We start from the raw sequence: 17590 nt of genomic DNA on the forward strand, positions 1-17590 counted from the left end.
TAGCAAGATTGAGACTATATAAGTTGTCTAATTGTGAGCAACGCTAGTAATTATACATGAATTATTCACCAGATGGCAGTCAAATAATGAAAAAATATGCGTAATATAATAAATATAATTTTTAGTAATTCACTTTCTTTGCCAGATCTTTTTTAATATAAAGAACAAGAGGCATAAGGCAAATTAGTTTCATTGTAGCTCCTAGAAAGTTCTTTATCAGAGCTAGCTTACAAAAAGATCTCCCACTTTCAGCCACAGGTACCATGAAGATAAAATGATAAAAAGGTAGATGACTTGCCAGTAGATAACATTAAACAGGCATAAAGTCATGAAACTAATAAAGAAACTTCACTAAATTCATTTAGAAAATTTGTTTGATTAGTCCAAATTAGTGTTAGGTGTAGGAAAAATAATCCACATTTCTGTTTTAGAGCTTAAGCCCTATAACTTGCTAAATGAATATAACTTTATGCTTTATCTCTTTATCTAAGATACAAATTCTTAAGCTTATCTCTTAAACTCTACCTAAGATGCAAACTCAGTTAAGAACTTCACTATCACCTATTTAATTTTAAACTTAAATAATAGTTAACTAATTAATTATAAACTTGATAAAAATTTTGCTAAAGTGGAGATAATAGTCTCCTAATATGCCAAAAAAAATTTTCGAGTTATTTTTTTTTGTAGTGGAATTTAAGACATTCAAAGCAATTTAAAATGTATTTACAAATATTTTACTTAACAAATGAATGAAGAAAAAAAATTTTTTTTTAATTTTTTTCCTAAAACATTTAAAAATAGCTTTTATCTTTAACATCAGGTTTTCATTTTTCATAATAAAAAATATTATCAATCAAATTGAATTTGTTGTTTTCCTTTTCAAAAGTTTAAAACTCTTAAAAGTTCTTTAAACATCTGAATAAACAACATAAAAACTTAAAATTTATAACAGAAAAGTAACAAGATAATTGCATCTTGACATGTTCTTTTCAAAAAATTAAATTTGCTATCTACATCAATTTTTAATAAAAACTTACATACAGGTCAAATTTTTAAATAGCTTTTTTTTCTTTCTATTGTAAAATGAGATGAGCACATTGCTTTATTGATTGAACATATAAAACAAAAATACATAGTTTGATAAAGATATAAGTCTTTCTTAAGTTTAAAAAAACATTATCAACAAAAATTTATTAACATTAAAATCAAATTATATGTTGACAAAAAACCCAACCCATCTGTTATAAATATGTTTAAATCTGTATAATATTACTTTTTATTTATTGGATTTTAATCAAATTTTACTTAAACAAATATGAGTATATAAATATTAAAAAACACTGTAAAATTCTTTATTATAATATGAATATCTTACAAGCAACAATAAACCTAATGTTTATAAGCATTTAAATTCATCTACTCTTTGCAAATTTAATTTTAAATGTTTTAATACTTAGGATACTGCCCCGACCAAATTAAAAAAATTAAAAAAAGTAAAAGAAACACCTCACATTAAATGAAAATGATTTTTGTTACTATTTTCAATTGGCTATTGTCATAACTTTTAATATAATTTTTATTAGCTTGTATAAAATTTTTTTAGTTAATATTTTTGCTATATTGACTTTTCATATACTAAAGATATAATTGTCAATTAAATCTTTTAAATATAAAGTATGTAACAATGAAACATGTCAAGAAGTGTATGTTTATATATTTTAATGTATATATTTAATCATACTTTGCTGATCTATTGTGTTTAGCGCCATAGGGTATAATAAATAAAAAAATTACACATGCAAAAAATGTCAAGAGGTCTTTAGAGTCTGAAATAACAGGCATTTTTAGTGCTTAAAGTTTTGCATTCTGGTGGTATTCACACAAAGTGTGTGTTCGTGAGTTTTATACTGAATGGAGATATGAAGTACTTTGAATAAGGAATACATCAATTTGGTCTAAGTTTACAAAACATAGAAAACCCAAACTTGACATGAAAAGAAATTTTAATTTTTAATACAAAATTGAGTAAGATTTAACAATGCACTTGCTTTTTATTTTTAATTACTATCTAAAAAGATATATTTAAATACAAGTTTTGAAATATAAATCATGAGTTTCCATGAGTTTTGATGCAATAAATAAATAAGAAATGATAAATTTGATATATTAAATGAAGATATAAAAAGAACACTCAATAACTTCCTTGTCTTGTCTTGCATGTCATTGCCTGCCTTGCACATGTCACAGCTCTTAAATGTGTATGTTTAGTTGAGTTTTTATGCATATAACCACTTCATGTATCAGACATAAAACCAGACACACTGTGTAAGGACAAATGTTCAATTACGACTTTTTCTAGGTTCTGGGCAATAATGTGAATGTTAAAAAGTAAATAGATGAGATGGGGAAGGGTGGGGAGGTTAAGTAAAGAGGGGGCTAGGGCTATTTAAACTCAGTTTAATTCAGGCTTAAATTAAGACTTATTTCTTGTCCTGATGATGAAACACTTTTACGTATACACATTAGGGTGATGACTTTTTAACTTTTATTCTTAAAAATCATTTCCTGTAACAGGAATGGATAAACTTTTGCCTATTATTGACTAAAATGACCTATATTCCAATAAAATATTGAAAAAGGTCATGCACAAACTAAATTGAAATGTAATATAGACCATTTTAGCATAATATTTATTTGTTTCAATAATATTTATATATAATATAAGTCATTAAACTAACTTGTAAAATAATTTATATACTACATGTCATTATAGAGACAGGCTTGAACCCTGGGGAGTTGTTAAGAGCAATCAACCCCCCTTTTTGTATCAAGTGGTCTTTGTTTCACGCAAACTTAGTTATAAAAAACAAACAAAATACTTATTTTTTACTCTAAATTTTTTCGTTTTACAAAAACGAACTCCCCTAAAAAACCTTGCGGTACTGTCCTAAGAGAACTGTTCGCAATCTTCCAGAATATTGTATAACACACTATGCTTTCAAGAAACTCATGAGAGTTGTAAAACTTTTTTTAGCTATTTTTCAGTGTGATATAAACTGATATATAAGTGAAGTGTACAAAGCAAATAGTTAAGCTTAAATTAGCTTAATTTTGTGTCAACAATATTATTGCCTAATTGAAAGAAATCTTGTATTATTTGGTGAGCTACATTGATATTTGTGCAATTTTGCAAGACACCTTGTTGTTATTTTACCTTGTTATCTCGAAGTTGTCTTCCCACGGAGCAGAAAAAGTGTGCCACCAGTTTCCTCGTTAGGGCAATAAAATCCCAGCCCCTGCACTTAAATTAAAAAATGGGAAAGCCCAACCGCAGAAGAAACTCACTATGTGTTATAGGAATTCAACCTGTAGGCGGAATTCCTCTAACGCATTATGAATTCCTTTTAACGATTAACAACTGTAAATAATGGCAAGAACACAGGCGTTGTTGTTTGGCTGCACCAAATGTTTGATGAGAAAGATTAACACAAACCCAAGTTCATGAGTTTCCAACACCATGTGCTGTATTGCATTCTTCGCATTGTCAAGAATGATGAGCTCAATGGATTAACTAAATCATCAAACATTGAATACTTCTTTGTGAAGGATTTGATGTGCAATTATGATAAATTGAAATCAGCCTTCAGCAACTGTACAAATGAGAATAACAGGCGCCTGGAGAGACAATATAAAGTATCTTTACCATCTCACTTGTGTCATCTGTCACCACACTGAGATGAATGAGGTTCGCAAATGAGTAATCCCAAACATCAGCAATGCATGCTGGAACTCTTGAATCATTCTAGCCCTTCTTGTGTCTATTCCAATGCCTGACAACCATAACAGGCAGCGTAAAAATCCTATTCGTGGGTCTACCACTGATTTCGCAGTCAATTGTTCCACGCTGAAGATTTTGATGAACTATTTACAGTGCTGAATGACTATTCAAAAGGTCTCAGATGCTTGCGAAACCAATGGAAAACATGCATTTCCAATCAACAACACCAGAAGCAACCAGTGCAGTGAGTGTGTGATCAAAGTTTTCCAAGATCTGTATGACTCCTGCCGAAATAAGGACAACCTCCCACTTAGATTCATCCTGCTTAACAACATCGTAAATAATTGACTTCCTTGTAATTGATGACCCTATAAAATGTTGCATATATATGACACTGAAGCTTGTGTTTAATTTTGTAACTGCTTTAAGGGACTGCAACAAAATTACTAAAAGAACCTGCAGCAGCCAATACTGTGTGTTCATCTATACACACTGCATTTACTTTTATAATCAATCTCACAAACAACTTAATCAAACCTCTGCTAAGAAAAATTGTCCAGTTCAAAACATTACATGCTTTAAATTTAGGCAAATGAATATAACCCACAATGATTCAGTTGATGTGCAAAAATCAGGTTTGAGTACTGTTTTGAATAATTATTCATTGAGCCTCTCTTATGTATCTGTTGTTATCAAAATTAATGATGAATTAATAACAGCAATAATTGAATCTTGCAGTTCAGGTAACTTTATAAGCAAAAAAAAAAATTGATTTTTTGAAAATAAATTTTTCCTATAAACAAAAAAACCTCTATGGTCTTAACTATAATGGAGTCTGGATAACTTGAAGTAAATAGTTTAATGTATAATGATGTTGAATTTGGTTTCTTGAAAAGCGAATTGAACATTATTAGTCTTTAGGAAAAATAATCTAAGTGCAAACGGCAGTGTACTTAGCACAAAAAAGATATTTTATTTGCAGTGCAAATAAGAATGCTGGTCTTGTTTACAAGGATTTCAGACAATTTAGCCATAAGCTACCAAATTTAGAAGACTTAATAAAGATGAACAAAACTTCATTGAAACTGAAATACTACATTTGTTATTGAACAATGTAATTGAACCATGCTTTTCACCATGGAGTGCCAAATAATAGTTTGTAAAGAATCTGATTAAATTAGATAAAAAAAGACTCTGCATTGATTACTCTCAAACAAATAACCTTAACACTGAATTAGATGCATATCCTCCTCCCAGAACGAATGAAATGATAAATGATAATGAATGATTAATGAACTTGCAAAACAAGTTGCAAGAAGTTTTTTGCATCAAGATGAAGTTTAATTTTCTTTCCAAGTAGAGTGTTGACTTTTCATTAAAAAACTTGATTTTGAACACTAAACAGTTTGATGCATTTTATCAACTTGCGTGAGTTAAGTAAACCATTGTAGTAATCATCATCTTCACACTCATCATTTATAACTTCAAAATTAGTGCCTTCATCAAAAGAATCATTTTCATTACTATGATTATCATAACCTTCAATATCATATTTTTTCTTATAAAATGTCACATACTCCAAAATGAAGAAAATGATTAAACGAAATTGACCTAACATTTTGTTTTCGAAATTGACACAACATTTAAGTTTCAAATATTTGTTGTTTACAGATGCTCTACCCTATGTGGAGCAACCAAATCTTTTTTTATAGATATTTTAAAAATACTTTAAATAAGGAAACAGATGTTTCCTTATTTAAACCATATTGCTAAAAGCGCTATTTCAAAAACACTTAGATGTTTCCTTACTTAAATCATATTGCTATAAACCATAAAAGCTGCATGAACTGCATAATTTTATTTAATCCTGTTTTATACGTGGTCAGTTTTACCATGAATGTCAATAAAATATCTTTGACCTCTTAAAGTAGTAACCTCATTGACAGCCATGCTAAACTTTCATTATTGTCTACCTTTAAATTTCTGATATCGATCTTATTTGCTTTTCATCAAAATCATCATGCAGAAGTTTTATTACATTGCTTTTGTAGGAGGGGAGTTTAAATACATATTAAGCTATTGACTAATATATTTATTTATTTGTGGCTTGAATCAAATTGCCAACCCTAGTCAAATCACAATATTTATAAGATTCTTTTGCACAAACAAGTTGCCAACATTTTTTGTCACTTCTTGCATGCTCTCTCATCTGTTATTATGATTGATTCTGTTGTCCTATCTAAACAAATTTGGTAACTTTTATACATTTTTTTTACTTAAATGATTTTGATACTGCCTTTTTAACTCTTATGTAATTGATTTTATCTATTTTATTGCCTATGTCCAGATTGACATAATAAGACTAAGAATAAGAATGGAAAATAATGGTATTAAGTAGCCATTATTTTTAGCTATTATTTTTAAGTTAATGTAATAAGGAAACTGGTTAAGTTTAATGGTTAAGTTTAAGTTAATAAAAATAAGAAACTATAAGCCCATTTTTATACCTTGCTAAATTCTTAAGAAAATTTTATTACTAGATTAGTAAAATAGAACCATTAAAATAATAAAATCGCTAGTACTAGCCTGTGTACTCAGTCTTTTTTAATAAAAAAAATTAAGTTTTAAGTTTTTTTATAAAAAAAACTATTTAACTAAATTTATTTATCAAAATTACTTATTTTCCAAAAACCATTTATTAAATTATTATTAAAAAAGAAAATCAAATCAAATTACCATTTAAATTGTTTTAATAAACAAGTTGTTAATGAAACTTTTTTATTAGCAATTTTATTATTTTTTATTTGAAACCAAGGAATACAAGTGAATATCTGACATATTGTAGTCCTTATTTAAAACTTTTATATGTTTTATTTATATGTTTGAATTATTGTTTATATGTTTGAATAAAAAATTTCGGACATTCTCAAGTTTAAATAAATCTTTATGCTGTTAAAACTCATAATATTGACATTGAATTTTATTATTTTGAGCGAACATAAAAAAAAGTTCAAGTTTTTTTAATTTTTTTTAATTCTAATATTTCAATTAAAAAAATTGTTTTACCCTATAATCAACAGAGTACATTAAATTTAGATGTTAAGAATCTCTTGAATGTCTTCCTATTGAAGTGTAGTAAAATATTTTTTAAAAATAACAATAAGTTTTACTTTTGACATGTTAGTAAACTTAATATACTTGAAATTTTGAAAATGTTTTGAAACCAAAATAAACTGGCAGTATAAATTGATAAGTTTATAGTTTAATAATAAATTTGTTTGATTTTAATGAAATCTAACAGATAGTTCATAATATTGAAAAAATGTTTGATTAAAATTGATAATTACTAAAAAAATACAAGTTTTTTTTGCCTAAAAGATCCACCTCCTAAACTACTTAAATTTTATGTCTACAAATTTTCTAGTGCTAGTTTTAAAGTCAGTTATATCATAGTTGTTTAATAGCTGAAGTTTAATAGCTCATTGGTGGAGACTGGAGTAACCTCCAGCTATAATATGTATGATACTATAATAAATGAGCATCTTAAAACTGATACAAAATATGTAAATAAACATTTTAATTTATCAATTAATTGCAAAATCTGACTGTAATTCTTCAAAGGTTTTGGATACTGTTCCAACCAAGCACAAATTAAAGGTAGAAGAAGCGTTCAAGATTAAATGCAGAAATTATAAATTTATTAACTCTTAATAAATAAACTTTTTTATTATATAATAAACTTACCTATATTATTTAAACTGCTAGTTTACATTAAATATATAAGTTTTTTGTGGTTATATTGATTAGCTATTTACCAAGTGATTTTTGTAATTGCATTGGTTTATTATATACATATATATATATATATATATATATATATATATATATATATATATATATATATATATATATATATATATATATATATATATATATACATATACATATATATATATATATATATATATATATATATATATATATATATATATATATATATATATATATAAGTTGTCTATTAATATTCCTCTGTAAAGCCTTCTATTCTCAATATTTTTCAAAATTTTTTTTATTGTTAAATAAATCTCTACAATAAATTAAAACACATGATATTAATATACCTGGTTTAAAAAATATCAATATTATTCTTCGACTACTTCCACAGTTGATATCCCATTTGTCTCTGGTAATATACAGCAACAAACCCCCGAAATAAAAAGAATGGATCCCATTACACAAAAAGGAAGAGCTAAATGAATATATCCTAAAAATTGACTGACCCATGGTGCCGATGCAGCACCTAATACACCTGCCCATGTACAAACTCCAATTCCTTGAGACCTGAAAAAAAAATTTTTTAATGTCTTATGAATTAATCCTTTTTAATGTCTTATGAATTACTTTGGGTCTTATAAAGTATTTTTAAACAATATTCATTTTTGAAAAATTTATCACAAAAAACAGCAAACTATAAGTGAATCTATGTTTTTTAAATATTAAAAAGTTTTAACTTATTGACTGTTTTTCAAAATAATAATTGTGATTTGATAAATTAAGTTTAGGCAGGCTATCAACTTTTGCTTCACTATACAAAACCTAACCTTGCGTAACTGTTCATTCAGCAAAATCTCATTCTTTATCTAAAACTGCTTCTTAAAGCTCAAAAAACTTTTACTTATCTAGTTTTTTTTTTATTTATCTAGTTCAATTTTTGAAAGCAATGGCACAAAGTATCTTTTTCAATTTTCCAGCCACAACAGAAAAATCTATTTCATGAAAAGTTCATTAATTCAGTGAATAAATACCACAGAAAACAGAAGACACAGATAATCACAGTGTTACCAATTATTATGAAATATTATTTGATATTACAAATGAAAAAGGTCAATGGTTGAGCGCTGAAGAAAAAAGTTTAAAAAAATTTAAATTAAAAGTAACGGAAAAGTAGGATATGTTACATCAAAAATTGTCCCCAATCTTCTAAATGTTTCAAAGATAAACTGTTGTCAGCAAAAGCCAAACACCCAATAGAAATCTCTGACTCTGATTCTCACTTTAGTAAAATTTTAGAATATAGACTGATAATGATTATGCCCAATCAATTAAAAATAAAAGTAAGCCTGAAAAAAAAGCTTTAATTACCCCAGCTGTTTCTTTAGTGAAGAATGTTAAGCTAAGTAGAGAACAGAACAGTATCAATATTCAGAAAAAGTTAGTATTGCAGCTCCAAAACAGGCAGGTATTTACAAAGCAGTAATGAAAGAACCTGATAGAATAAAAGAAAAATTTAAAAATATTACTAAAAAAAAGACGCAAGTTGTAGTTTAAAATAATCAAGAAATAAAGATGGCTGTCATTCTTTTATATGAAGCAAAATGATTATTTCAGCAAGAAATTATGTTTTATGCAAAAAAACAATAATAAATAACTAATTTTTTGTAATAAAATATAAAGTTATAATGGTATTAATTTTTTAACAATAACAATTTTTAAGAACTACAGAACTTTATTTCAAAAAGGCCTATAAAAATAGTTATAAAAATAGTTTTTTTGTTAAAAAAAAAATTATTAACTTTATGTGTAAAAAAATTATTAACTTTATGTGTACGAATGTTATCACATTAATATACATATATGCATATATAAATATTATTATATATTAGGGTTTCCTTTTAAGTCTAAATTTCAAAATATCTTGCTTTTTGCTACGATTGCTACTTACAAATCATGTTTTAAGCATGGTATAAAACTATGTAATTATGTCTTTTTATTCATAAGAGAAGTTCAATAAAAATTTATCAAACTTCCACATGAACTTTTTAAATAATTTGCTTAAGAAAAAAGTCAACAATAAATAAATGGACAAAATCATAAATAAATTAAAGACTTTAGTGTAAACTAAAATTTATTATAAATCAATCAATAAAATAATGTAAAAAATCTTTAGACCATCAGAAACAAAGTGCTTGCAAGTGACCGGCCCTGGCTAAAAATGAGACTTTTTGTAAACACAGCTCGGGCAAAATTATAAGATTTATCAGGGGTTGATAGCTGAGGCTAGAAAAAAATTTATAACACTTTATATATTATAGTTTTATACTAACATTTGCTATTTTTCAAGTACTGGCATATATTTATATATTTTTAAACTCTAATTTACTTCCAACAAGGTTGCAAGCAATGTCTGCCAACTCGTTTAAAAATCCATATATTTATGTGTATTTAGCCGTACATTGAATTATAGGATGTCTTGCGGGACCATATTATAAACAACATAAATTTATTATACATCTTTGTTGTCTACTAAATATATTATATACTATAACATCATTAGATTTCTCTTTTCAAGAATTAAGTTGCTTTTTTTATAAATACTCACAATATTTAATATGCCAGCCTTTTGCTCAGCAATCAGTTGTGTAAACAACCGTGGAAAGGATGTTGGAAATAGTATATCTTGTTTTAGATTTCCAAAGGATAAAAATAGGTAATTATTTGTCAAATCAAATTTATTAAATAACCAGTATATCAAGAATTTAAAGAAGCTTTCAAAACACAATTTTGCTTTAAATTTTATGAAACAAAAATATTTATACACAATATGGTGTAAACAATTCTACTAAATTAATTAGGTTTAACCTATTATTTAGATACAAGCTTTGTACAATACAATTGTTGTCAAGATCTCAATACAAAATCTTAAAACTTAATCTTAACAATGCTATTTGAAGCGAACATTTTGATTCTTCCCAATACTTTCTTGCCAATAATGGTAGTAAAAGAGCACTTGTAACTGCTGTACCAACAATTTTCAACTTTCCAAATCAACCTTCTATGTTAAATTTAAAGAGAAAGCAGCCTACAAACAGACTTCATTTACAAGATAAAGTACAAAAAAAAGAAATTAACAATAAAGTCGAATTAAATGAAATAAATAATATTAAAAATAGTAGTACATGGAACCTAACTGTCAAAACTACTTTTAAAAATAAGTATTTATCATCTCAAGTTAAGGTTTTTCGACTTAGAAAAAAACTTAAAACCCTGAAGATAAAGCATGAGATGCGATGAATATGCAATGGTCCATAAGCAGTCAAAAATGTTTAGAAATTTCTTGGTTGTTATCACAGTCCACAAGCTTACAAAATGTTTAGAAATTTTTTGGTTACTTGCTAGAAGCACTATTTTAATGTTTTTTGAAAAACCATTTCGAACCTTAGAATTTGGTTTTCCAATAAGGTTATGGCTTTACTAAAAATGTGAGTAGATACCATGAAAAAATTGGAACAAAACTGTAGCCTTGTTTTTGATGAAATATCTTTAAAGCAACATCATGATTATGACAAAAACAATGACAAGATCATTAGAATTCAATCTAATGGCAAACCAGTAAACCAAGCACTTGTATTGATGGTCCTAGTTTATCAACAAAATGGAAACAACCAATAGCATATTTTTGCAGTAATACTACTGTGTTACCAATTTAGCTAAGATCTCTATAAAACAGGTCTAGCTATAAGATGTCTTGTTTGTGATCAAAGCTCAAGTAATGTTAGAATTCCCAAATTTTTAGAATTTTTGTTATTATATCAACAAATTTTACATCCAACTACAGGAGCAAGTGTCTATATAATATTTGATCCACCATACCTTATAAAAAATGTTAGAAACAATTTAATAAAACATGACATTCTATCTAATGGTAAAATAATATCATGGAAGCATCTGGAAGAACTTTTTAATTTAGCCCAGGTTAATGCTGTCCTAATTGTGCCAGTATATCCAGTCATTGGGGTTTAGATGTCACTATTTCTAATATTCTTTGTTTTGCAAACAAGTTGCTTCATGAGGATTTTTTTTTATGTTTGCACAGCTAAATTTAATCAGGACTCTTTAGAAAATATTTTTGCATTAATACAAAGCAAAGAAGGCTGGAATGATAGACCAACAACAATCCAACTTAAATCAGCATATAAAAATGTCTTAGTACTCCTTTCAATAGAACAATATAACTCTAATGTAACACTAATTGTCTAACTGAATCAGATTTCTCTGCAGCAGCTACGATTGACTCAATTACCAACATAGTATTTGAGAATCAACTTTCTTCAAATAAACAATTGATTTTCAAACAGCCAACTGCATTATTTAAAAAGAAACTACAACTTTACACATACAAAATGTTTCAACTGATTCAGTTTCACAGTCAATTAAGCAGGTTTTGAAATCAATAGCAGATGATTTGATAAAGAAAGTTCAGATCTGTCAAAAATGTGTACAAGTTCTTTCAAGTGTGGCACCCTGTGAAAGTAACTTATTTAATACTGATTCTTTTTTACAAAACCTACTTCACAAAATGGAAACTGTTTTTATAATGCAAATGAATCTTTTATTAACTAAAAAAAATATTACTCAAATTATTAAAGTAATAAAAAACGATTGCAATTTTACATTTCTTATGATTTCTCATGCTTTTCATTTAGAAGAAAGTTTAATCAGACACTATATTTATATGAGAATATCTTATTATATAAGGTTTTATAATCGAGAATTGGCACTACGAAACGAGTCACGTAAAAAAAAGTTAGCTTGCATTATCCATACTTGAGTTTGATTTTGAATAATTCTTGAAACAAGATATTTATTATTTTTAATTGTTATTTTTTCTCTCAGTATTATTAACTATATACTTAGCATCTAATTAAGGAGTATATATTTAAACTAATATGGGGTATATATTTAAATTAATATGAAACGAATACAGTGATAACATGATTAAATTGGCTTACGCAAAACATGTTAAATTCATATCTAATTTTAACTGCAACAACATATTAATGTTAGATGATATATGAATGTTATATAAGCAATGTTATGAAATAGTTTTTAAAATTATTCTAATTTATAAAAGAAAAGTTTTTTAATGGGAAGACCTCTGGTAAGAATAACGCAAAAGTTTTTATATTTCACAAAGAGTTGCGTACTTTTATGATTATTTGGTCCCGCGAGACATCCCGCAATGCTTTGCAGCTAAAATATTTATCGGGAGTTGGCAGGTATTGGTTGCAAGCAACCACTATTAAGTTATGAGTTATTTTAAAATAGAGGATAGGTTAAAAAGCTAGGAAATGATTAACCGATGACTTAAAAAGATGTAAGTTATATAAAAACTTTGATATGAATAAGATTAATAAGAGTTTTTTGATGTAAAAGGAAAAAAACTGGATTAATAAAGGTTTTTATAGCATGAAAGGACAGATACTGCAAAACGATGCAAGGAAGCCAAGCAAGAATGAGTTTTGGTTTATCGTAATGGAGATGATAGCTCGTTTAAGAGTTGACCATGATAAGAGAAACAGCAAGAGGAAAGCCAAAACCTGGTGATGATGATTGATGATAATGATGATGATAATGATGATGATGATAATGATGATGATGATAATGATGATGATGATAATGATGATGATGATAATGATGATGATGATAATGATGATGATGATAATGATGATGATGATAATGATGATGATGATAATGATGATGATGATAATGATGATGATGATAATGATGATGATAATGATAATGATGGCAATGGTGATTATGATAATCATTTTGATCATAATGATGTTTATATATGCATATATATACAAAATATAATATGAGTTTTGAATAAAGAAAATATACTTTAAGATATATAAATGCTTATGCAGCCCCGGTCACAAACCCAGCCTCAGCTATATTTTATTAAACCTGGCCCTAGCCCTGGTCAAATATCAACTACAGCCACTTACTAGCTTACAAAAGTATATAAAGGCTCATTTTAGCAAAAAATTAAATATAATTAAGTTTTTATTATTTCACTTTTAACTTTAATTTATTTAATTTGTTTAACTGTGTGTTTAATAAAATAAAGACACAGGTTTTCTTAGCCAATAATTTTTCCCCCTTTTTCATTTAAGTTCCTTTTTTTTTTCTTTTTTAAATTTTTAATTCTCCTTAAGCTTTTTCAATTAAATTTTTTTTCTTTTTCAAAACTCTTTTTTAATGTTTCTATTCTTCCAACTTAGTTGTTGTTGGCTCCACATTTCTTTTTTTATACTTTTGTTTCTCCAGAAATAGCTTTTAAATTTTTATCTTCTCAATTTTACCCTTCCTTTTAAGAATAAGTAAATAAGTAAAGTACAAAACATATTCTTTTTCTAAATGAATTACCTGATAGATGTAGGATATAGTTCTGTAGACCAAATATAAATTCCCCCATAAGAAAGGTTGACAAAAAACTTTGCTACCATGGCAACAGAAACTCTAACAAAGTAGTAATCTATAAATAAAAAATAAAAAGTATTTTTTTTATTTCTGTTAAAAAGAATTATAGACATAAAAATAATTGCTGTTTATAATTAAATACCATCAAATATCAAAATGCAAACAAATCGAGATAGAATATTGCATAATAGTTATTAATTAATTAGATGACAAACATACTAAAACCCATTCCATTATTTTATTAATATTTTGTATATAGGGTTACATGCATAAAAAAAATCGAATCTCAATGTCTCATGATTGTCGAATAATACTTTATTTATATTGATAAAGTCAAAAGTCAAAAATAACATCATTGTTATTACAATTACTTTATGGCTCTTGGTTGATAAAGGCTAGAGATGAACAACTTTTTCATTTAATGCAACCCAAAGTCTCAGATTTTGCTAACTTTTACAAAAAAAATTTCAAAGATATCACTATTTTAACTTTGGTTTAAACCAACAAAAATCTGCTATTGTCATAAATAGTTTTAGCCTTTATTCTGTTCTGGGTGCGATGAAAAATTGGAAGCATATACACTTACATATTTTGGGGCAAGAAAACCAACTTAAAATAATTGAAAATAAAAATAACACCTGAAATTTAAGAGATATGTCAAATATTTAAAACTATAGTTTATTTAAAACTTTATTTGGCTACAAGGTATGATGTCTATTGGCTAATTGTGACTTTCTATATCATTTATCTTAGCAAGATAAAAATAAATAAGCTTATGAGTATGGAGGAACAGTAACAGTAAAATGGTGAAAATTACCTGAACAATTCACAACACAAGATTGTGTTTTGTGAAGTAGGACAACACCTCAACAATGGCACAAAATATTTAGTGGTCGTAAAGCCAAAACATTCAGTATAAAAGTCATTAATAACATAATTAGAATAAATAAGAATAAGTTTAATAAATAACAAAAAGTTTAAAACTTATAATAAATTAATAATAAAGTATATGCCAAGGTCAAGGATGTGACTATTGACGCATTTAAAAGTCAGGATAATAGCCATCAGTACTAAAACTTTATAAAACTTTTACAAAATCATTTATTTGTCTGGGAGTTGCTCCAAAAACAGTGCAGGTAGCACTGGATGCACAGTGTGCTAAATTGACCGCCAGGTTTTATGTCCCATCACTCTGAATTTTTTTTATCCCTACGAAGATACCAATTAGTTGTAAAAAAAAATAATTTTAAATTCATCTATCAAGGGGTGTATGAAAAATTGCTTTTTATGTGCACCCAGACTTCAAAAGGGTGGAGTGGGTGTGTACTGGAAAAAAAAAGTTGTAAGTTTCTTTTTGTAATCTGATTGAATATATATAATAATATAACTTCATAAAAGTAAAACTTTTATAAAGCTCATGAATATTTTAATATATAAAAAATAAAGTATTATAATATATAAAAGGCAGTTTTTTAAAGCCCATGAATGTTTAAAAAAAAAAAGCAGATAAAAATAATTAAGCGATTAAACAGTTTTCTATATTTAATATTTCTTTTACTATAATCTTGTATAAAATTATTAAAGAACTTAACTCAATAATTGATATGGCATCCTAAGTAATAAGCTATGCAGTTGCCTTAAATCTGCTAATTAACCCATAACATACTATAACTAAGGGCTTTATGTGTCCACAATAATGTTCATTAAAAATAATAATTTAGACACCATCCATGAGCAAAATGGCACAGTTAGTACACAGTTAATACTGCATAAATTAAATACTCAAAAAGTAGTTTTCCAAATGAACCCAAGAAACATTTCTAAAACTTATGTTAAAACAAAGTTTTAGAACTTAAAATATCTAGGAAAAATCATTTTCATATTACTTAAATTCCAATCTTGATATACAGTGATTAATATAATATTGGATTTAAAAGAATAAATAAATTCCATTGATTATATTTATCTTATAAAAAGTAGAAAAGTTTTAGACAAAAATGACTCAAGCTTAAATCATTATAATATCCAATATGGTAACTGGCATAAAATGCTATAAAATAATAAACTATTTTGTAACAATACTTCCACGACCGATTTTTCTTCTATAATCATATTTGATTCCTTTATAACCTTAGATTATTCTTCCTTAATCTTAAATTATTTATCAATAACTTTAAATTATTCATTAATAAACAAGTTTTATTAAAAACCTAAACTGAACTCTCTATTTAACTGCATTATAACGAAATGTAAAATTATTTTTTATTACTCAGACAAACTTTCAAAAAATCTATTCTGAGGCAAACCGATCAAGAGTAACAATAGTAAATAATTAGTATTATAGACAATTGGTTGAACCTGCTCTGCAAGGTATGAAAGCCAAAACTATAACAAGTGCTCCACCTATAACTGCAGTTATTATTGTTGTTTTTTTTCTGCCAAACCTAAAAGCAAAGAAATAATATAAAAAACAAATTTTTAATTTATAAATATCTAAAAATCATGCAAAAATAATAATAAAATAAATAAAAGTACCGAATAAAACTAATTTTAATCACTTCAAAAAAATAGCAGTTAAAAAATAAAAAACAGCTTAAACTTATTTTAATAAAATTTATTTAATATTCATATATTTAGTTATTCAAACAATATAAGAGTTTAACAAATAGAAATAACACCTGTTACAAAGCCAGCAAACAATGAAATTTGATGGAATATCAACAATACTGATCAAAATAAAATCTCTGTACATATTGTTGCTAAGATTTTCTGATATCAGAGATATTCCATAGTATGCAACTGCATTACCGAACCTTAGAGAGCAAAATTAATTTATACTAGTAGATAATTGTATAAAATATATAATACAAGTGTAACACTTATAACAAAAGTTATATAATGGAAAAGGAAAAAAAATATATAAAAGCAAAGGAAAAAGAAAATTATAGTAAACAAAAACTACATAATACCATAAAAAATTGCACTCTATTATTCATCTCTTAGAAAGGGAAAATTAACATAAAAGTTATGCAAAGCTAACATACCAAAGAAAAAATTGCATGCTTGTTGACAAAAACACTTTTAATGGATAAAATACATAAATGTATGAAGTCTTTTTCTGCTTTGAATTTTCAGAAATAGCTGATAAACATGCATTTGGCCATGGTTTTTTGTTACATTTTGCAATCTGTTTGAGAACTTTCTCTGCTAAACTTATTTGATTCTTTACACGAAGCCATCTTGCAGATTCGGGCATAAAACTATATAAAAAATAAAAAAATAAAAAGAACTAAATGCAATGACTTGGAAAACTTAAAAACAAATATGTAATAAACTTTACTTAAATTTTTTCCTTCTCAACTTTTAATTTAATAGAGTGATTTTGAACTTAACATTTAACCAAAAGATAGACATATTTTACATGTGTTTATCAATCTATCAATCACATTTATTGACAGGTCAAAGATAATTAAGATACAGCGGGGCATTTCCATTTCTGTGCATGATACTTTTTTTCTTTGTTTTTAGAATGAGAATCTGGGACTTGAA

General features: G+C 26.4%; 1 protein-coding gene across 1 annotated transcript in view; it reads right to left on the reverse strand.

Annotated features, from left to right (window-relative positions):
* LOC101234338 (solute carrier family 22 member 4) overlaps window positions 1–17590 on the reverse strand; it is a 65379-nt gene that overhangs the window by 2475 nt on the left and 45314 nt on the right. Inside the window, exons 7-11 of the mRNA XM_065795334.1 lie at window positions 17086–17301; window positions 16720–16854; window positions 16400–16485; window positions 13988–14096; window positions 7900–8119 (exon numbers count right to left, since the gene is read on the reverse strand). Of these exons, the coding sequence (XP_065651406.1) occupies window positions 7921–8119; window positions 13988–14096; window positions 16400–16485; window positions 16720–16854; window positions 17086–17301 (745 nt within the window). The 3' untranslated portion in view covers window positions 7900–7920. The remainder of the gene's footprint in view (window positions 1–7899; window positions 8120–13987; window positions 14097–16399; window positions 16486–16719; window positions 16855–17085; window positions 17302–17590) is intronic.

This window comes from Hydra vulgaris, chromosome 04 (assembly GCF_038396675.1).
Source record: "Hydra vulgaris chromosome 04, alternate assembly HydraT2T_AEP".
Classification (NCBI taxonomy): domain Eukaryota; kingdom Metazoa; phylum Cnidaria; class Hydrozoa; order Anthoathecata; family Hydridae; genus Hydra; species Hydra vulgaris.